This window comes from Megalobrama amblycephala, linkage group LG2 (assembly GCF_018812025.1).
Source record: "Megalobrama amblycephala isolate DHTTF-2021 linkage group LG2, ASM1881202v1, whole genome shotgun sequence".
Taxonomy (NCBI): domain Eukaryota; kingdom Metazoa; phylum Chordata; class Actinopteri; order Cypriniformes; family Xenocyprididae; genus Megalobrama; species Megalobrama amblycephala.
In genome coordinates, this window is record NC_063045.1 from 36,710,865 (window position 1) to 36,734,172 (window position 23,308).

General features: G+C 38.6%; 1 protein-coding gene across 1 annotated transcript in view; it reads left to right on the plus strand.

The window, feature by feature from the left end:
• Positions 1-23,308, plus strand: part of itga1 (integrin, alpha 1) — a 57,033-nt gene that overhangs the window by 15,195 nt on the left and 18,530 nt on the right. Inside the window, exons 2-13 of the mRNA XM_048173731.1 lie at positions 3,222-3,342; positions 5,186-5,298; positions 8,965-9,056; positions 9,789-9,903; positions 10,558-10,679; positions 12,087-12,235; positions 12,624-12,774; positions 12,896-13,070; positions 17,506-17,579; positions 18,596-18,740; positions 20,364-20,506; positions 22,715-22,858. Of these exons, the coding sequence (XP_048029688.1) occupies positions 3,222-3,342; positions 5,186-5,298; positions 8,965-9,056; positions 9,789-9,903; positions 10,558-10,679; positions 12,087-12,235; positions 12,624-12,774; positions 12,896-13,070; positions 17,506-17,579; positions 18,596-18,740; positions 20,364-20,506; positions 22,715-22,858 (1,544 nt within the window). The remainder of the gene's footprint in view (positions 1-3,221; positions 3,343-5,185; positions 5,299-8,964; positions 9,057-9,788; positions 9,904-10,557; positions 10,680-12,086; positions 12,236-12,623; positions 12,775-12,895; positions 13,071-17,505; positions 17,580-18,595; positions 18,741-20,363; positions 20,507-22,714; positions 22,859-23,308) is intronic.

The following is a 23,308-nucleotide window of genomic DNA, read 5'->3' on the forward strand; positions in this document are numbered from 1 at the left end:
GGAAGTCTTGCCTTTTCCTCTCGCTACACATTACAAACACCCACTTCGTTAAGAGAGGAGACCGTTTAGAGGATGGTGTGTGTTTTTGTCTGTGAGGAGATAGACATGGTCGAGGAGGAAACCAGCTGTCCAGTTGCCTTTGGCTCTCTATGTCTTTGTTTACAGAGTCAGTAGATTGCAGAGGAAATTCATTTTGTTTATCTAACTTGCATATCCGACCCAAAACAAAACAGCTGCCCCTCAGGATGAGAAAGGCCCATGTGTTGGCACATCTCTTCTTCTTCTTCCTCTTCTGCTTCTTCTTCTTCAGTGTCATCTTTGTCTGTCTTCTTCTTCAGTCTCTTTGTCTTAAGTTGGCTTGAAAAAGCCAACTTACTGTTATGCTATTTTCTTCTGAGACTAAAATTTCCAACTCTAACTCCTCCTAGAGCTTTAACTCTACATACTCCAAACTCGGGTCAGACCTTCAGACTGTTCTGACTTAGTGTGCTATATCTTTTCTAACTGATCCGACTTACAGTTTTCCTAAAAATGACTATTAAAGCTCGGAAAAATCATTGACGGAATGTTCAAATGAGCCAAGACTTTCGAATTCCAACGGTCAAAATTCAAATTTAAACTACGGAAGCCCATTAGACTCAAACTCAATTAGACTCAAGTGCCATTCTATGTACTATTTCTAATCCATTGAAACTCATAAACCTATCTATCTATCTCTCTGTCTCTCTAATATGATCTATCTATCTCATAGCAACCACCCAAAACAACTTAGCAACTGCATAGCAACACCTTAGCAACCACTCAGAATACCCTAGAAACCACATAGCAACACCCTAGAAACCACCCCGAGTACCCTAGCAACTGCATAGCAACACCTTAGCAACCACCCGAGTTCTCTAGCAACCGCATAGCAACACCCTAGCAACGACCCTGCGTACCCTAGCAACCGTATAGCAACACCCTAGCAACCACCCTGAGTACCCTAGCCTTGAGACTCTCTATCTATCTATCTATCTATCTATCTATCTATCTATCTATCTATCTATCTATCTATCTATCTATCTATCTATCTATCTATCTATCTATCAAAACTACTAAACTAAAACTTTCAAACTTCAAACTTTTAAAACTACTTCAAACTTTCTAGCTTAAAAAAAGTTTCTAACTTAAAGTTTGTCTTCAAACTTTTTAATTTATTGCTTTTCCCAAACATTAAAACATGTTTTTTTATTGTGTGTTTGAATAAGATGGCAGAGGACATTTGTTTTTTATCTAAGTTTCAAATGTTCTACTTCATGTTCTTCATTGTGTTTTTTATCAGCTTGTCCATTGAGGATTCATCATCGTCATCATCATCATCATCATCATCTTCCAACTTCTTTTTCTTCTTCATTCAACTTCTTCCTCTTATTATTCTTTGTCTTCATGTTAATTGATTTTCTTTAGCATCTCCTTTGATAATTTTACAGCTTATCCTTTAAAATCATCTTCTTCTTCTTCTTCTTCTTTATTCAACTTCTTCCTCTTATTATTCTTTGTTGTCATCATCTTTTTCATTTTTCATTGTCTTCATCTACTTCAGCTTCTCTCTTCTTCTTTCTGTTCTTGTTTTTCCAAATGACTATTGTGCAAATGAAATTTGTTCTGTCGCACATGTTCTTAAGCATCTTCTTCAGATTCGTCATCTTCATCTTCATCAGTGTCTTTTTAATGTTCTTCTTCATTATCCACTTTGTCATTATCTTCATTTTCTCCAGATTCTTCTTGGCCTTCTTGAGCTTCAACAGCTTTTTTTAAGACTTCCATTTCAGATTCTACAGATTTTTTCATTTTCCATTATTTTTATCAGCTTTTATCAGCTCTATCTTCTTCATATTCAGATTTTTCTTAGTCTTCAGCTTCATCATGTTCATGCTTTAGTCTTCTTCTTCACCTTCATATTCTTTAGCATCTTCATGTTTATGTTCAGCTTTTACAAGACACATTGGTTAAATCTAGATTACAGAGGAAATTCGTTCTGCTTATCTAACTTGCAAATCTCACTAAAAACAAAGCAGCAGTTCCTCAGGCCAAGAAAGGCTCACGGGTCAGCATGTCTCAAATGAACATGTTTCTTCTTCTACAGCTTCTTTTACAGCTCTATTCATCCTATTTTATTCTGCTTGCTTTTCCAAAACACTTTGGTTGTGTGTCTTGCTCATCATAGTGGTGTGTGTATAAACAGTCTGGTTTTTCAGATGGTCACCCATCATGCACATCCTCCTCAGAAATAAGACTCAGTGGAAACCGGGTTTGGAGGCATAGCTGGAAATATTAATTACTGTTGAGTGGACATTTACATGAGGCCTGCCCAAGGACATACACTGCCTTTCTGTTTCCTCACGGAGCCATGACATTAGCAGTGAGCCCAAAGTGCCAAAGCCCTACATATTATTCTACATTCATTAGCTCAGAACATGACTGTTATCAACAACAGACATTAGGGAGTACAACTGGCTTTCTGTCTCTCTGTCTCTTCATGTTCTCACCCAGATTCAGAAACCTACTCAACACCACAGTGATTTGTTAATCTTCACAATTCCCTTCCAAATCCAGGAATTGAATAAATCATGACTGGAATGCCGTTGCACACAACATGTGAAAAGGCTCTCTGTGGCCTCTGCACAATGAAGCATTTAAACACTATATTTAGTTCTCCTTTTATATACAGTACTAAAAGACAGATTTTGGTGGTCTTCATGAAGAGGACATTGTCCAAGAGGTCAGGGCGGCTGCTCCACATTGCTCTGTGAAATTCCTCTGCCTACTATGCGTGTATTGCTCCCTGTAGAATTTGCATGTTTCATTCCCACACAACTGGGCATGCACAACTGGGACCATTTTCTCTCTCTCAAAACAAAAAAGGGAAATGGAAAGTTTTTTATTTATTGACGTAAATTATTATTCATTATAAATATTTAACAATTAATAAACAGCTAAAAAATTGCATTAACTTGTTCTGTTCATTCATCTTGTTTTGGCAACGGAACAAATTATGAATTGGAGTCAGACTTCCAAACAGTGATTGTGTTAGTTATCAAATATTAATCATTATTATGACCTTTATCTTCTCTTTGGAAACACCTCTTTAAATGGACAAATTGACCTTTGGTCTAGAAGATAAAGTGAGATACATTACTGTATGTTAAATGTTGTCTGTTTATTGCATCTTTTCTTGATAGTTCTGCTGCCATGGTTGTCATGTTTCAATGTGGATGAGAAGAACGGGATGTCATTCAGTGGACCAGTGGAGGACATGTTCGGATACACTGTCCAACAGTTTGAGAACAGTGAAGGAAAGTGGTAAGCTACATATTATTTCTATAAATACTTACACCATATCTACACAGGATGCGACCGTTGGCGTGCCGCATTGCGCTGCGCTGCAACAGCTAGAAGCTGTCTACACTGGACCATTGCAAATCCATTTGTCCTTCCTATGAGAAGTATCGCGAGTGCTTGGAGTATGTCATAAATAAAATGAGGCATCAGTTTACTGTCAGGGATTTGTTGTGTTGCATCGCGCCGCATCCAGTGTAGACAGCATCACTGATTATAAAAACAAAAACACATGCTTGAGTGTCATGACACTGGCAAATGGTTTTGATGCTAAATTTCATTTGCATCGTATTAAAAATATACTCAGAACAATTCCATAATAATGCTAGAATTGCATGGTAAACCTATGAGCACCACAGATGTAGTCTGCTTTTGTAATGGCTCTTGTTTTTTCTTATAAAGACATCAAGCTAATGTACTCAGGTCTGCTAACTCCATTAAGCATATAAATAAATGGAAAGGATTCCCTACTGTAGGAAACTGTTCCCCTCAGTGAAACCTTAGTGAATTCAGACATCTGTAGCCTCTTAAAAATTGGTCCAGCAGCACGTTTCAGGACTGCTTGTAAAGGTGAACCTTCTATCTCTAGAGAAACACCTCAGCTGGTGTGAAAACCCCAAGACCGCTTTATGTAAACCTCTCACAGGTGGCCTTGGCTGACGTGTAAACCTTGCCAGTGATCTGTTCAGGGTCGTTAGATGATTTAATAGACTTAGATAAGTTAATTTCTTTCTTTTTTTTTTGATGATCAAAATAACAGCAAAGTTAAAATTACAAAGTAAAATCACTGATTCTTGAATTTTTTGTGGCCACATGGATTCATGCACCATATTTTAATTCCACAAAAGATGTTTTGAAGTTACAGTGGAGAATTTTTTCTGTGAATATGACTTCGGAAGACATGTGGATAAACTCTATGGTGCTTTTTGGTGCCATTTTGGTTTGACAGCCTCTGTCCCCATTCACTTTCATTGTGTGGAATTAGAGCAGCCTGAACATTATGCAACATTTCTCCTTTTGTGTTCTATTTCATATATTCAAACGTACCACCACAGAACTTTTTTTTCTCTCACAATTGTGAGTTATATCTCACAATTCGGACTTTATAACTTTAAATAACAGGTTTATCTGTGTTGCAGTGACCTTTTTCATTTTTTCCCGTAGATTTGGAATAACATGATTTCTTTTGTGAAATATTTCTAAAAGATATTGTCTGTAGACTAGAAGATGACTGGTGCCTGTTGTAACCAGGGAAGATTGTGTTGTATCCACTGCTGTGTCAAGGCCCATTTGTGCACAGGAATGTTAATGACTTGGGTTGTTTACATGCTTACACAAGGATGTCTACTTTTAGCACTGTTGTCAAAAACCACCATTAGAAATCTGAGGAACACGGTGAATGTTCTTTATTAAGCTAAGTGCACTCAGATGTACCACAGAACATAACGAAACTTAAACAACCTTACGTTATCTCATTGTAAAGCACATAAATCACAGTGGGGTTCAAGGGTAAAACATCACATATCCCTCAATATCATAGTCAAACTTTCTAACTGTTATTGTGACGAAAAAAGAAACTCTTTGCTCCCCATCCTACTGACATTTCACATATGTTCCATTTTACTGTAATATTTAAAAATAAGCCTGTGCATATTTATGTTATGCTTTTCTTTCCCACTGGAAAACTGGCGAATCAATCAGCTGCACTTTGGCTCAGCGGGCTTCCACTTTCTCACAAATCCCAAAGGTTTTTTGTGGTCAAGGATTAATGACCCCACTCTCTACTTCCTGTTTTTTTTTCTGAAAGGGTTCTGATCGGTTCTCCTCTTACTGGACAGCCGGCTCACCGGACCGGAGATGTCTACAGGTGCCCTGTGGGACAAAAAAAAAACACTGGATGTGAAAAATTCAATTTGTCAGGTGAGAGGTGTCCTTCCTGTTAGTGTTTGTGTGCTCGGTTAGTGCCACTGTGTTTTCCACTGACTATTTTTGTTCATTGCTGTGTACCCTCTGTCTGTATTCACTGTGTTTACTGTGGTTATACAAGAAAACCTGTTACAGGAAGGGATAACAGACATTACCTCAGTTGCCCTGAAATAGTCATAGTTTCTAAATTGGTACTTTGACTGTCTCAAACATTTGCTGCATTACTCAAGGGTACTAGTGGATTTCAGATGAGAAGTATGCCATGCACCAACATGGCACTTTGGTACATGAATGTGTAATGGGGTGTGCAAAATCCTCTAGATTAGAAAAAGAGGTTGTGAAATCATCTTCAATCTTCTTCAATTTCCAAAATAACACCCCCAGGAAAGGAAAATGGTACACGCTTCCTCAATGCATTTTCTAAAGTCAACATGAAACACTGTTTATTTTCGTAATGCATATTCTTGGTCTTATTGCATCATTCATCATTACATCTTTTTGATCAACCCTGTAAATTTTATCATGTCATTGATTCATTTTAGTCAGTTTTACTTTTTATCAACCGTATGAACGCCAACTTTTTAGCATCCAATCAACTCCATGTGGATAAATTCTCAACCTGCCTTTTATTTTTCTCTTTGAATATTCTGTTTTACTTGGAAATACACTACTGTGTGAAAGTTTTACTGTGAAAATTTCATATTGTAGCAAGAGATGCCCTAAATTGATCAAAAAATCACAGTAAATATACAATTTATGACTTATTTTTCAAAAATAAATGCTGTGATTTTTCTATTAAGCAATGATCCTGAAAAGAAATTACTTGTTATGTGCCCCTTTTTTCAGTCTAGGGGTGAGAAGAGGAGTGTAACAAAAATAGTGTGGAGAGAATGAGAGAACTGCTGTCTCCAGGTCCCAGGACTGTTGTTTTTCTATGTTTTGTATATTACCTTGCCTGTAGTGTTCAGGTAAAGAGTTGTGAAGTGTCTCAGCTAACTCGTGTATATCTAATACTTTACAACAATTTGAGCTGTTAAGTGTGCTTCAGCTAACTTTGGCGTACCTGAGCTGTGTAGTGTTTCAGCTAACGTCTGTATTCCTGAGACTTTAGTTCAATCTGAGCAGTACAGAGTTTTCCACTTTAAATATTTTCTTTTTTGTTTTTGTTGGGAAGTGGGTGCCTTTGTTTTCTTAAGAACCATATATTTTCTCGTGTGTTTATGCAGAAAGGGAGTTAGGGAATTGTTTTTGTATTTTATTATGTTTTCTTTTGGTAGGCAAGTTATCCCTTAAAAACTTTATTAAGAATGCTCTTTTGTTTGTTGTTTTGGCCTCTCCCCTCCTAAAACCTTTTTAATTAACACAGTTTGTTTAATACATATTTTGTTATTTTGAAACTAGTTTTGTTGAGCATTTTGTATCTGCCCGGGGACCTGGAGAAGGCAGTTCTCTCATTCTCTCCACGCTATTTTTGTTGCACTCCTCTTCTCACCACTACACTTAAAAGAGGGGCACATAACAAGTGGGGGCTCGTCCGGGATGTATTGCAGTTTCCACAAAAATTTTAAGCAGCTCAAAACATTGATAATAATCAGAAATATTTCTTGAGCAGCAAATCAGCATATAAGAATGATTTCTGAAGGATCATGTGACACTGAAGACTGGAGTAATGAAGCTGAAAATTCAGCGTTAAATCAGAGGAATAAATTACATTTTAAAATATATTACTATAACAAACAGTTATTTTAAATTGTAATAATATTTCACAACATTACGGTTGTTACTGTATTTTTAATCCGTTAATGCAGCCTTGGTGAGCAGAAGAGACTTCCTACAAAAATATCAAAAATCTTACTGACCCCAAACTTTTGAACAGTTGTATACGTCACATTACAAAAGTACAATGGGTTGCAAATGAAATCTTATGTTGATAGTTTAGATAGTAGTTGCTTTGTCCTTGTTATCAGTCACCAAATTCAGAAAGCAATGAAAGTGCCATCCTTCTAATTGATGAACTAGTATGATAATTTAATTTAGGAAGCCATTACACACAGCTGAGTGATAATGACTTGACACTTAACACCACCTGACTGTAGCCTTTATCAGATGCACGGAGAAAACTCCACCTGAAACATCTGTGTACAGTTTCCCCTTTCTAGAGGTGTTATTCTGAGAATAGAAGAAGAGGAAAAGAAGAGTTCATACTGATACTGGCCAGAGAGGCATTTGACCTTCACTCATCGGTCATTTACATTTACATTTATTACATTTATTTAGCAGATGCTTTTATCTAAAGCTTCTTACAAATGAGCAATGATACAATTCAAATGATTCAATACAAGTGAAAAGAACTAGTACAGAGGACCTGAACAAAATTCCATTATTGAGTTGGTAAATAACAAAAATTAGTAAATGAGACTCAGTGTGCTCAACCCATTTTACTTCAGTAATGTGACATTTCGTAAAACACAATATTCATTGATGACAAAATGTCAGAATGGAATTAATTTTAGATGAAAGATTTGAAAACAATGCACAAATGTATTCAAAGAAAAATGTGGCTACATTCACACTGTCAGTTTTTGGGACTGACAACCGTATTTACTTACAGGTGTGAGTCTCAATGTCCTGTTCAAACAATATCTTACAGTAGCGTCTCAAATGCTGTCTGTATGAATGTGCAACGAGAGTCGAGCATGTATTCTCTTTTTAGTAAGCATAACGACAGTGACCAAAGTAATATCAAAGATTGCAACGTCACTTTTGATACGACAAGAGTCCAATCGAACTGCAAGTTCGTTGCGGTTCTGTTCACACAGCGCATGTTTTCAGAGAACGCTGTTGTGAGTCCTAAAAATGTACGGGCGTGAGTTTGTTTATAGAATACGGCTTTCACTCCCATAAATAACTGAACTGTGTGTGAACGTAACCGTATTAAGAACTCAAACAGAACTGACAGCCATATTCTGTTGCTGTGTGAACGTGGCCAAAAGACCAAGACTATACATTAAATATGATCTATTTTGATGAAAATGCTTATTTTAAGAGAGTATTTTGGTCAATGATAGAATTTTTGTATTGTTTGTAAGACTCATTAGTCTGTAGTGCTAGTTCTGTTTGTGCGCTTGAATGTTAACCTCTGCCTGAATGTCTGAGTCTCAGAGGAGGCCTAGACAGGAAGTGATCCAAAAAACATTTTAATGTCCAAACACATAATTACATAATCCTTCACCAGATAACTCAATGTTGCATGTCGACTTTCTTCAGGGATCTACCTTAATATGAGACACTTCCAAGAGGAACTTTGATGTCAGAACAGATATCACATGAATCTATGTCCTTAGTCATTTTACTATTTTATCTAAAATATGGAAAATGTTGATTTTATGGCTTGACAGTAAGGTTAATTTTCTTTTTAAGACAGACTCTGTGGCATTGTTTTCACATGATGTGTTTGTTAAGCACGATAGGACAAAAACACTGCAAAATGTGCCTTTTCCCCATATAAAGGACCCCAGCAATATCTTTTGTTTTTTAAAAGGCAAATAAAAGGACAAAAGCATCCGATCTGCCTATGGGAAAATGCAGTGGAATTTTTGTGTAGATATTCTTTTCATAGGATTTACACTGAGAGTGCACATTTGTCTATTTTTCTTACAGAAAACACAACAATTCCAAACATAAATGAAGTCAAGGAAAACATGACTATGGGGACGACGCTGGTGGTTAACCCAGACGGCAGTGGGTTTCTGGTAGGGAACATCTGCAGATGTGTGTTACTTTAGCCACTGCTAATTAAAAGTGTCTGATCACAGACTTTTTAAATCATTACAATAAAAAAGCTTTATGGAAACACTCTTTTTTCCAGTTAATGTTTATAATTATAGAACAGCCATGACATGCTGGCAATATGTCTGCATTTGGTTTTGTGACTGAACAAATTGTCAGCAATCTGTGATTGCAGTTCACAAAAACACTGCTTTTCCAGTAGTCAAACAATCCTCAAGAAATGAATAATTTTGACTCAAATGTAATGGGATCAAACAGGAATCCTCTACAAATCAAATGTTATCCAATTGGCTAAACTGACATGCTGGAAAAAAAGCAATAGAAAAGTAGGAATTTCAATTCATCCAGTAGGATTTTTTTTTATTCTATCAGGATTGGGTCCAAATTATGATAAACATTCCGGGAGCATTCCTTTAGGATTTTTGGACAAAATAGATACTAGAACTCTGTGTGAATCTCTTTATGAACTATTTGAGAAATAGTCATGGACTTCATGAACTTTATGTTTCTAAAGAAGAGTCATTTGAAAATGTTAAAAACTTTTTTTTTGAATACATTATATTTATATATAAAACTTTGCTGTACAGCTAAGTGAAAATATATATATATATAAAAAAAAAATAAGATAGTGATCCAAGATCAGTGGTCCAATCTCTCTCTCTCTCTCTCTCTCTCTCTCACTTCCCTCTGGACAGGCCTGTGGTCCTCAGTATGGCTACATGTGTGGAAAACAGCAGTACATCACTGGGATCTGCTCTAACGTCAGTTCCTCCTTCAAAGTCCTCAAGCCCATTGCTCCATCTGTACGAGGTACGACACACGTGTTGTGAGTGTACATTAGCGCATTCCAGCCGTGTAAACCACAGCCGGTCCCCCTTGCCCCGCATGTCCATGTTAGGACAGTGTTTAGGAGAGCTGACATCTACCAACGCAACATGGAGCCAGTGACTCATCATAAACACACACGCATTCATACTGTATGAAGTGTCATAGCAACAAGGAACTTCTCACTCATCTCCAAGCACACGAAAGACTGTTGCATCATTTCATTTGAATTATGCTTCATTAAATTCAAATTTGAATTCCCAATCTAATTCTGAATGGCAAACAGCTCTGGTTATCCTTAGGCTTTATTTGCATGGTATAAAGAGATGTACAAACTATATTGAGTTTCTGAGGAAAGGTCACATAAAATAAGCTGTAGTTAATCACCACTTTCCTATGTCACGATGAGGTCAATGTCACATCCAATTTCATTGCTCAATATGTTTCATAACATTTTTTTATGTAAGTATGCATAGTTTCAGTGAGCTATGTAATGTATTTCCTATGTAAACCTACTAGTGGCTGTTGGCATTCGGTTGGCTTTCTGTAATTTAAATGAAAGCAATATGAAGTTTATTTCTCTTTCTCGCTAGTATAATTGTAATGAAGGTGCTCATTAAGTTTATTTGCTTGTTTCAGAGTGCAAGCAAGATATGGACATTGTCATAGTGTTGGACGGTTCCAACAGCATCTACCCCTGGGATCCCATCACTGACTTTCTGAAAAAATTTCTCCAGAATATTGAAATCGGACCAGCCCGGGTGAGATTTTTTTGGATAATATTACTTTGTTGAACAGCCTTGTTGAAACACCAAAATAAAAATTAGATGTTTATCTGCTTACCCCCAGGGCATTCAAGATGTAGGTGACTTTGTTTCTTCAGTAGAACACAAATTATGATTTTTAACTCCAACCATTGCTGTCTGTCAGTCTTATAATGCAAGTGAATGGTAACACAATTTATAAGAGTCAAAAAAAATGCATAGACAAATCTAAATTAAACCCTGCGGTTCGTGACGACACATTGATGTCCTAAGACACGAAACGATCGGTTTGTGCAAGAAACCGAACAGTATTTATATAATTTTTTACCTCTAATACACCACTATGTCCAACTGCGTTCAGCATTCGCTTAGTGAGGTCTGATCATGATCTATAATTTCAAACCTTTATGACTGGCTTTCCTTCTTTGGAACACAAAAGAAAATAATTTTGTTTTTGTTCATATAATGAGTGTCAATGGGGTCCATAAAATAAATCACTGAGACATTTTTCGAAATATCTTCTTTTTGTTCCACGGGGATAAATAAATGCATACAGGTTTAGAGTAGTGTTATTCAAGTATTATTTATATACTATTATAGTAGTTTATATATATATATACATTTTACATTTTCAACTTTCATAAGTTTTAGAAATTTTGTGCTTTTGTCATTTTTTTATTAGTTTTTTTATATTTCTATTTAGCTTTTAGTAATTAATTTTGTTATCTTCCAATTAAACTTATTTGATTCCAGTTAGTTGCCAAAGCAACATTTCTCATTTTCATTTAGGTTTTTTTAAGTTTTTCATCTAATATTTATATTCTATTTCAGTTTTATTTCAATGATCAAAAACAATTTTTAATAGTTTAGTTTTAGTTAACAATAACAACATGTAACAAAATCAGGGTGAGTACATAATGGCAGATTTTCATTCTTGGGTGAACCCTACCATAGGATTTTAAATGTTTGGATTTGTTTTCTAAAGTGTGTACTTGATGAAAACTAAAGCAGTTTATTTAATCAAAGTTGTGTTCATCTAGTCGCACATAGGTGGAGCATCATCAGCTTATATTAACATCATTACAACAAGGAGTATTACATAAAGACTTTCCATGGAGAAGCTACTGGGTGGTTTAATTCTAGGGAAATAAAGGCTTTCTTGAGCACAGCGCTGGAAAATACGGCTCCAGAACTTTGAGCTGGGGGAAGACCACATATTCCATGGCAAAATAAATGTTTGTAGAGTTTTTTTGAGAGACTGACATCACATTTGAGTCAGCACAGACACAGACATTTAGCAGAGAGAGACGACCGTGTGTCTAGGGGCCACCCAAACTGTCCATGTTTGGTAGCGCCACCTGAACTTAAAGTGTGTGTTTTTTGTTTGGGCTTTTAATTTTCCAGGTGGGCATTGTGTCGTATGGTGATGATGTCGGTCATGTCTTCAATCTCAGCCAGTTCAGTAACACAGAAGAACTTGTTCGGGAAGCCGGCAAGATACCTCAAAAGACTGGCCACAAAACCATGACAGCTCTCGGCATTGATATAGCAAGGTGCTGTGCTTACCGTTCAGTCTGAGGCTACAATGAAAATATGATTTAAAATATACATTCAAAGTTGGAAGTAAACTAAAAATGTAAGACAGAAGTGTCCTGAATAACACGACCATCAAACTAGAGAACTAAGAAATAGAAATTCTGAAATTAATGTTCATTTTTAAAATATAGGTAATTACACTAATAATGTAATTTGTAATGAAAACAGTTGTATTAAATCATACTAATTAAACACATTTTCACTAGTTAGTCTCAGACTTTTGGACCCTGTTGTATTTCAGAAAAATCATCTAATAATAATAATCATTTTAAAAGTGTCTATTCAAACAAAGGAAGTCATAAACATTGTGCAGAATCTTGACCTGATGTTGTTTGTTTTCTAAAGGAAAGAGGCCTTTACAGTGGAGCGAGGAGCAAGACCAGGAGTCAAAAAAGTCATGGTGATTGTCACAGATGGGGAGTCACATGACCGCTACGATTTGAAACGTGTCATTGATCAGTGTGAAAAAGATGGTATTGAGAGGTTTGCCATTGCTGTAAGTAATAAAAAAAAAACAAATAATAAATAATGTGCTGCATGAATTCAGTGGTTTCAGTAGAGAAATTAGAACCAGATTGTTTCTTTTTAATGTGACACATGTAATTTGTCTTTCATAGGTCCTTGGCGACTATAATCGGCAGAATAAAACCAGTGAAGAGGTGAAGAAGTTTGTTGATGAAATTGAATCCATTGCCAGCGACCGCAAAAGCGATCATTTCTTCAATGTGTCGGATGAACTTGCTTTAGTGACCATCGTTGATGCCTTAGGAAGCAAGATCTTTGCCTTAGAGGGTAATGTACCTAATGCATCACAATAAAAATGTTTAGATCCCTAACCTTAAGTACTGGAATATATGACTGGACATACGATTTTCACATGGCAGACGATGAATCAGGCAAAAAAAAAAAAAATCCTCTAGACCGACATTAAAGGAAAGACCCGAGTCATATTTAACAGTTGCTTGTTGCATAAACTGCTGAGACTAGTCTTAAAAGTTAGTTATGTAATTTTTTCTTCTTAATCTTTTTAAAGTCAGTTACATAAAAAGGTAGACTGGTCTATTTTGAATCTGAAAAGTAAAAATGATTAGCCCTAACTAACTGCTAACTAACTAGCTAACTAGTTGTTCAGACAAGTTCTTAAGACACCGTCTTAAAGGGATAGTTCACCCAAAAATAAAAATTATCCAATAATTTACTCACCCTCAAGCTATCCAAGGTGTATATGACTTTCTTCTTTCAGCCAAACACAGTCGGAGTTAATATAAATTATCCTGGATCTTCCAAGCTTTATAATGGGAGTGAATGGTACCATTTTTTTTGAAGCCCAAAAAATCCATCATTACAAAGTAATCCATACAGCTCCAGGGGGTTAATATCTATAAATATTACTTTATAAACTGTAATCACTAGCTTCCGGTAATGGCCATCCGCATGTTCACGAGAGAGTCAAGTTCCGGTGAGGATGTAGGCGTAACGTAAGCTTAGGTGAGAGTAGACGCCTCTCACGGTTCAAACAAATAGGGCTGGGCAACAAACTCAAGCTCCTCTGATAGTTCTCTTTAAAAATTCTCATTTTAGACTTCTAAATCGTGACCAGTGTTTTGTTTTGCTCTATCCTCTGTGATTCCACATTCGTCAATACATCATGCGTCTAGTCAGAGGTCATGGGTCGGAACTCGACTTGTGTACAGTTGTTACCGGAAGCCAGTGATTACAGTTTATACAGCGCCCAGGAGGCTGATGTGGGGCTGGAGAAGGGGGTGGCCAAGGTGGATTAGGCAGGACAGGAAGCCTCCTGGGTGTTACCAGCAATGCAGTGTAAGGAACACACCCTAGGAAGTAAAATTAGCTCAAATGAAATAATTTATAGGGAATTATGAGTTGTTTACTTTACAACTGAGCAACTGAGTCATCCAGTGTTCATTTGCTCAAGCCGTAATAAGCTCTTGTAGCGGATATGAATATCCAACAATCGTGAAAACACTTATTAGAGCACGGTAACTTTAAGATCGACAGTTTAAGACATTACATTTTAGAAGCACATACTACAAGACACTTTCTTTTAAAAATCTACAAGAGACTTTATTTATTCTAACACAAACTAATCTAACACAAACACACACACATACATACATTCATTCATACGCGTTGCAGTAAGAAAGGAAATGAGAGAGAAAGAGTTTTAAGAGAGAGAGTGTGATATGATGAACATAATTGCTAGCAATGCACTTCAAGGACCTGAACGAACCATGAATCATTCATTTAAATGTACCAGTTCAGTTTTAATCTGGGGTACTTGCTTTAGTCGTCTTTAAATGTGAATTTCCCTCGTCGGCGTGGAGAGAGGGGTTTTCCAAGTCAATGATTTGTCACAGGATCTTAAAGATCCGTGTTGTGTTTGGTAGAACCCAATCACGTTTGAGCTTGCTGGAACAATGAAAGGAAGTCTCTTTGTCGCTGGAGTTAAAGTTGAAGCGGAAAAAGTCATTGGTTGAACTTTGCGGCGAAACTTAGAACATGAGACTTTCAGCGGAAAATAAATTAAGTAAAAGAAAAGAAAAGTGAGTGAAAGTTTGATGGACTGAATGAGCTGCTTGTCTGTTCTTCTTGTTACTCCATGGTTACGCGTTGTTCTGCTTACTCTGGTTATGGCTGACCGGTTCTTTCTTCTGTTTGTCTTGTCTACTCTTGTCTTGTCTATGACTTGACCAGTTCACTCTCTTGCGATATAACTATTTAAACTTAGTTGTTTGTCACACCTCAGAGGAGTTTTGGCCAATCAGATATCGTCCTGTTTCAAAATGGCTTTTCTCTGCCCCCAATCATGAATAGGTGTTACTTCCCATCTCTGCTTTAGCAGAGAGTACCATCTCAACCTCAATTTCTATTAAATGGAATATGATACATTTTTAAAAGATTTCATTCAAGCCAGGATTTAGGAAAGAGGAAAAGAATTAAATCAAGTCCAAATAAGGCATACTTTCAGTCAGTCATTCAAGAGTTATCACATTTACATGAATTGTGAGTGTTCTAAAGCAAAACTGTTTACAGGTAGTGTTTGTGGACACGATGTAAAATGTATGTAGTTAAAAGATGTTTGATAAGTCCATTTAAAATAGTTTGGAACAATGTTGATGCAGTTTTAGTTGCAGAACAGTCTTCATTGGGTTTTCTGTAAAGTTTTAGGTCCCTTAGAGAAACCAAAAGGGCCTGCATTGTTTCGCTTTTCTCTTTTGATCTGGTGATCAAAGACTCTTTATCTTCTATGTGACCATTTGGTGTCACAAATGGCTTAGTTCGTCACTTCTGCCAGGAAGGATGGGGTTATAAAAGTAATTAAGCAAGGATTTTCCTGTAGATGGCTGGAGCCGGAATTCCGATTCTGAATTAGAATTATGTTTTAAAAGAATCATCTGAATGATTAATTTTTCTGGTTCGTCCACGGTTCCTACAACAGGAAGCCTGGGAGGTGCCGGTAGCTCAGGGAGCCTGGGAGGTGCTGGTAGTTCAGGGAGCCTGGGAAATGGTGGTAGCTCAGGAAGCCTGAGAGGTGCTGGTAGTTCAGGGAGCCTGGGAGATGGTGGTAGCTCAGGGAGCCTGGGAGATGGTGGTAGCTCAGGGAGCCTGGGAGGTGCTGGTAGCTCAGGGAGCCAGGGAGGTGCTGGTAGTTCAGGGAGCCAGGGAGGTGCTGGCAGCTCAGGGAGCCTGGGAGGTGCTGGTAGTTCAGGGAGCCTGGGAAATGGTGGTAGCTCAGGAAGCCTGAGAGGTGCTGGTAGTTCAGGGAGCCTGGGAGATGGTGGTAGCTCAGGGAGCCTGGGAGATGGTGGTAGCTCAGGGAGCCTGGGAGGTGCTGGTAGCTCAGGGAGCCAGGGAGGTGCTGGTAGTTCAGGGAGCCAGGGAGGTGCTGGCAGCTCAGGGAGCCTTGGAGGTGCTGGTAGTTCAGGGAGCCAGAGAGGTGCCAGCAGTGCAGGAAGAGTGGGCGGCTCTGGGATGGCCTCCATGGCCGGATAGCCCTCCCTGGAGCTGACACTGGAGCAGACTCGGGCTGGAACTGACACTGGAGTGGACTCAGGGGCCTTCTCCTTTGGGCTGGGGTTAAAGCAAATCTGGGGCTGAGTGCTGAGGCTAGGGCAAACTCTGGACTGGACTTATAAATTGGAGCAGACTCTGGATGTGGGGACCAGAGAGGGGAACATTTCTTCAGAGCCACCCTGATGTTAAGGGATGTGGAGGGTTTGGTCGAAGGCTCTGGGTGAGCTGGAGTGCACAAATGATTCCGGAATGGGACTGGATGAAGGTTTATATTGTCCTCTTTGACTTCATCAACCACAAACTTGGAACCATTTAGCCAGAGGACGTAATTAATTAAATCACCTAAGGCCGGGTAAATAAATACAACCAGGATACAGGAACTGAAATAACTCATCATCCAGTCCCATCCAAAAGCAGGCATTGAGCATAGTATCGCTCCAACTCACCAGACGGGAATACTCCAAAAACTCCTCCACATAACGCTCCAGAGGACAACCATTTTGACAGATGGTATTCATGAGAAGATCCTCAGCCCTCTTTATTGTTGAGTCTTTGTTTGGGTCCTGCTTTCTGTCATGGGTAGTTGGCTGTAATGAAGCGCACAACGAAGGATATACCTCAAGCAGACTTTTAATTTAATACTCAACACACCAAACAGGAGAAAATCTAGGAGAATGTACAACCACATAACAACAATGCAGAGCAGGGAACTGACTGAAACAAAGGGCTTAAATACACAAAGCAAACAAAGGGAGAAACTAGCTAGACACATCTGAACAGAACACTTAATCAATTAGTAACCAAGGAAACAAACAGGGAACAGAGGAGAACTGAATTAACAAACTATAAAACTAACCAAGAAACTCAGGCATGAACAGAACAGTAAAACAGATAAAAAATAAAAAAAAAACTCAAAACGTGACACCACACTTATGAAGTTTGGAAGAGCCAGGATATTTTTGAATATAACTCTGATTATGTTTGGCTGAAAGAAGAAAGTCATACACACCTAGGATGGCTTGAGGGTGAGTACATTATGGGATAATTTAATTTTTTCCCCAAAACATATTAAAATCTAGTTATATTTTCGTATTGTGAATATTATTTTTTTTAAATGTTAAATGTTGTAGTTACCACAACATTCTTCATAAAATCTGTGTCAAAAATGTAAAATGGCCTTTATATCTAACAGCCACATCTGGGAACCACACCTCCTCCTTTGAGATGGAAATGTCTCAGTCGGGATTCAGCGCTCACATGTCTAAAGTAAGTGTTGAGTCGGTCTGCTCTCTTGAATATAGTGATATAGATCAGATCACATCAGATTCTGTTCTCTGATTTACCTCATTCTGACATCCTGCTGCTGGTGTCTCGTGCGTAATGACAGAGGAAACACGTACACGACTCAGTGTTTAGCTATGAATCAGAGAAGGAAGAGCTCTCTGAGTCTATCAGTGTGTCACATCCTTTCTCAATTTTACAGAGACAACACAGTGTTATTTTAGTAACAAATTTTCTAATGTATCCCTGGGGAATCTCTAAACACATTGCACCTCAGTCATAAAATGCGAACAGAACAAATTTTGTGTAAATTGTTTGAATGAACGTTTTATGTAAATTATCACATACAGTAAAAATGGCAATTTGAACAGTGTTGCATACTAAGGCCTACTGAATGATAAAGATTATTCCCAATGCAAAAATTAAAGTTTGGGGTGAGGCACTTACAATATGAATGGGGCAAAATGTTTAAGGATTTAAAAGCAGAAATGTGAAGCTGATCATTTTATAAAAGCACTCACATGAATAACCTCTACCGTTCTCATTATAACCAGATTTTTCTTTCTTTTTTTAAAGAAAAGGAAGAAATTTGGCTTAAAGGGATGTTCTGTCATTTACTCACCTCATATCGTTCCAAACCCATAAGACTTTCAACATCGTCAAATCACAAATAAAGATATTTTTAATAAAAGCTGAGAGATTTCTGTCCCTCCATTGAAAATCTATTAACAAAACTTTGATGCGGCAAACAGTTCATTGAGACACTGTAAAAAATAATCCACATGAATGGAGTGGTTTAATCCATGTTTTTTGTTGAGACATGATCACTTGAACACTTAAATGATGAACTGATTTAGCTTAGGTTTTTATTCGTATATAAACATTGATCAACACACATACGTAGAGCTGTTAAAATATGGTAAGCTGAAGCTCAAATGTGGTTGCTTGTCTCACATAGTGAACTTGTCATATTCCTTTAATATTATGACTCTTTCTGACAGGCAGGTATCATGCTGGGAGCCGTGGGTGCTTACGACTGGAATGGGACTGTATTGATGCAGGCTGGGAATGAGTTTGTCATTCCAAAAAAAAACAGCTTCCACAACCTTGAGGTGCAGAGATACGAAGGCATGGCAGGATACATAGGTAAGAAATCAACATTTAACCTATTCTTTTGGCTCTTTTGCCACTTTTATTGATAGTAAGAGAGTAGAGAGTGGACAGAAAATGATGCAGGGAGAGAGAACGGTAGCAGCAAATGTCACAATTGTCCATGCATGGGCGTAAATTTAATCTGTCAAAATAAATATTTGAAGGGGACACAAATAACACAGCCAAAATTGTACTTGTAAGGATATGTGTACAAAGAGGAAAGCCTTACTACTATTATTAGTGCTGCATGTAGACCGGGACTTTTAATTCGCTAATGTTTTATTTTCGCTTTCGAATTAGCGGCTGTTAGGGCCGGCAATTGCTTGAATGTGGGTTCATTGTTATTTAAAACTCTTATGAATGCCCATGCGGCTGTGCACAGTTTACATTCACTTTCGAATTAGTGGCTATTTAGGGCCGGCAATTGCTTGAATGGTGGGTTCATTATTATTCTCAATGAAAAACACAACAACAAAACAGTACAATGACAAACTCTCTTATATTAATACATACAACTTTTATTAACAGAACAAATAAGACTTATAAGGCTTGGAGGCACGGCAATCACTATGCTGATCTGTGCTGTGACTCGTTCGGCTCATGCTGAATTAAGCAATGCGTTGAGTTTTTAATTGTAGTGTCTGTTCTATAACCACTAAATTAATTTTATTTCTAAAACGGCGATGAGGGGCAGTGTGCAGCTGAACACTATGTATAACATTGGTAACATTGACTATCGCAGCAAGCTAGAGAGGGACTCAAAATGTTTCTAAACTTAAAACGCTTTTTTTTTTTGCCCCGTTTGCATTTGTATTGCTTTACTACTTACAGAGTTATTTAAGTGTGTTTTTTTAATGATATTTTTAGGGGGGAAAACCCTCAGATGGGGTAGGTCCTGACCCCTCCGACCCCATCTTGATTTCCGCCTATGCAATCATCACATTTTGAACTAATGTCACCTGCATGAGCACCACAGATCAGTGTGTTGGAGCTTGTGCCCCATCCCTGGAAACAACAGCTTAGACTTGGCTTTGTCACCAACAGCATTGTTAGATAAGGCCTAGAAGACTAGAAATGTGTTAAGCCAAGGCCATGAATGATTATACTTCTTCGGTACCAAACAATAAAAATGCTGTATATACAAATCAGGAATTTTATATCCTTCATGATATTCGCGTTAGAGAGACAGGGAGGCTTATTATAGAGGACAGTATTGTGGTAGTAGTCTAAACATATTGTCACAATCTTCTGCCATCCCATAAACATTCACACAGTAAGTGCAAATGCTCACACTCTCTGCTCATCCCCTTTTAAGGATGTTGCTTCAGAATGAAACAATGGGAGTGACTTGAAATGACTCTGCCTGATAAACGTGTTTGGAGAACGAGCTGCGCGGAAGCACCATTTCGCAAATGCTGGTTTGAGGAAAAAAAGATTTACAATCAGTCAAGTTGGTTTATTCTAACATTACTCCCAACGATGTCTGTGTCCTCGGTAATGAAACAGTTTATGATTTCAGCCCCAGCTGTTTCATATTAAACGTGCAGACTGTTAATGCTTTTTTGAGGTTGGGTTAGTTGTGTGGTAGTAAAGGTTGCAGTGTGGTTTTCCTTGCAGGTTATGATGTACAGTCAGCATACACACCCAATGGAGTGCTGTACATCACAGGAGCACCACGGTTTAACCACAGCGGACGTGTCATGGTGTACCGCTTCGATGGAGAAAATGTCACCATATCACAGACGTTGAAAGGAGAGCAGGTATATTCATAATCGCAACATCAAGCAATTTTGGGTGGTACTCACTAAAAACAGATGACATTTCACACCAAAATCAAAAGAAAATAATAAAATTATATGAAGAAATTAAATGTTATAAATAAATTTATGTAAAATGAATTTTAAAACATGTTCGGCTCACATATCACCCTATTACACTGGCTCTGGAAGATCCTCAAGTCATCTGGAGGAGAGGTAAAACAGCAAAGCAGTTGCGGTTTGCTGAAGGAGTGTAGATTCCTAAAGAGGAGGACTCAAAAAACATCCGCCTGTTTTTAATCATCATGTTGCTAAGTGTTGAAGGGAAGATTTTCTTCAGCATTTTAGCTAAGCGACTGGCTGACTTCTTCCTCAGGAATGGATATATTGACACTTCATTGCAGAAGGGTGGCATTTTGGGGGTAGCAAGCAACTTAGAACATACAGGCTTGGTCACACAGCTATTCAAAGAAGCTAAGGGGAACGGGATCTAATGGCATCGTGGTTAGACCAGGCTATCACTTATAGCTTGATTCCCCACAAGCTGGTGCGGGAAACACTGGAAAGGCACCATGTTCCAGCCTCAGTAAGAGACCTCATCCTGAATTACTACAGTGACTTCAGCCTGAATCTCTTCAGGATCCACAACATCAGAGTGGCACCGACTGGAGGTGGGAATCATCATGAGCTGTACCATCTCAGTGATACTGTTTGCTCTGGTGAAGGACATGCTAGTGAAATCTGCAGAACCAAAGTGCAAAGGCCCCAAGTCTTAGTCTGGGATCTGCCAACCACCAATTCGCACTTACGTGGATGACTTAACAGTGACCACTGAGTCAGTGCCTGGATGCAGAATGTCATTCAAGAAAAATCACAAACCATGGTGTTGAAGAAAGTTAGTGAATATATCTCATATCTCAGCATTATCAATCTCTAAACTCACAGAGAAGCCTGTGAGGAGTCTGAGGAAGATCTTTGACAGTAGCCATAAGGATACAGCATCCATTAAGAACACCTGTGAGGAGCTGGAGGGGTGGCTGAAAGAAGGTGATAAGTCAGGCCTTCCTGGAAAATTCAAAGTGTGGATTTAACAGCATCTACCAAGGATCCTGCTGCCATTGCCTCTCTATGAGTTCCTGATCTCCACCATTTCAGATCTGGAGAGGAGAATTAGTCGCTACATTAGGAGATGGCTAGGTCTGCCAAGGAGCTTGAGTAGCATTGCTCTCTACAGAAATACCTGCAAGCAAAGGCTCCCCATTAAATCCTTTGAGGAGGTCTTGCTTGCAAGGGAGGTGTTGCAGCTCCAAGAGTCAAGTGACTTAAAAGTCTCTAGGGAAGAGGTAGCAGTTAATACCGACAGGAAGTAGAGAGCAGAGGTGGCAATGGAGTAATCAAAGTCACAACTACGCCATGGAGCCATGGGAGCAGTGGTCAAAGGAAGGGCTGGGTTAATAACCGTTGCAACCCCCCTTTATGACAAGGCTCAGGGAAAAATCGGGGCAACTAGTCCGGAATAATTTGAGAACAGTTGCTGAGGAGTAGAGGTCCAGCAGAACAATGGGAATGAGACAGCAAGGTGCCTGGACTAGATGGGAGCAAGGTGTGGAGAGAAAGATATCATGGACAGACCTGTGGCGGTCGGAGCCACACCGCATCAGGTTCCTGGTTCAAGCGGTCTATGATGTTCTTCCCAGTCCATCCAACCTGCACTTCTGGGGCCTGGCCAACACACCAGCCAAGGGGATATTGGAGTATATCAGCATGTTGTCAAGACCACCTTTCAACCTGACATCATTCTGGTGTTAGTGGCAATGAAGAATTTTGTCATGCTGGAACTTACAGTGCCACATGGAGGAGGCCAGTGAGCGGAGAAATATGAGAGCCTGGTCAGTGACTGTCACACTCAAGGATGGCAGGCAAGATCCTTACTTGTGGAGGTAGGGTACAGAGGCTTTGCAGGACAGTCCCTCTTTAGGGCTTATACTGCACACGGCATCACAGGTGAAAGGAAGAGGAGGGCCATCAATAACAGCACAGAGGCCGCAAAGAAATCCTCCAGTTGCCTCTGGATTAAGAGAGCAGATCCATGAGAGTGCTGCTAGAGCACAATTTGCCCCAAAATCAAAAGAAAAAATAAAGTTGACATCACATTTCACCCCCAAATAGTTTCAATTTCAATGGTATTTTTTTCTTTCATGTTTTTCTTAGATTGGCTCCTATTTCGGCAGCGTCCTCCAGACGCATGACATCGACCGTGACAGTTACACTGACATCCTTCTGGTTGGCGCTCCCATGTATATGGGTCCAGAGAGAGACGAACAAGGTCAAGTCTACGTCTACAAACTCAATAAGGTGTGTATGTGTCTTTAATCTGTGTGTGATATGCCTCATTCCACATACTGAAAACATGTGTAGGGGAGTGTAGTACCTTCATTCCAACCCGAGAGCATGTGTGAGCAGTAAATCTGGATCTGTCTTCAGGGAGTGTGTGTTGTGTTGGTGTTCAGCCTGAGATAAGTGTTCCCAGAGCAGGGGAAGGGTTGGAATGAGAGCTTGGCATCATGGGAATGGAAATCTAATGAAACTGTAATATCTCCAGCAAAATACCAGCCTCTGTGGAGCATCTGCTGTCAAGAGCTTCCAAATAATGGCTTAAATTGAGCATTTTCTATCGGTTTTGAGGTTTTGCCTGTTGGTCAGTGTTTCTTTGTGAAGCATTTTAGTGTTTACAAGGCAGCACCGTATTGAGCCCAAATTTGTTTTGTTTGTTTTTTTCTCCAAAATTTTCAAATCAAATCACTT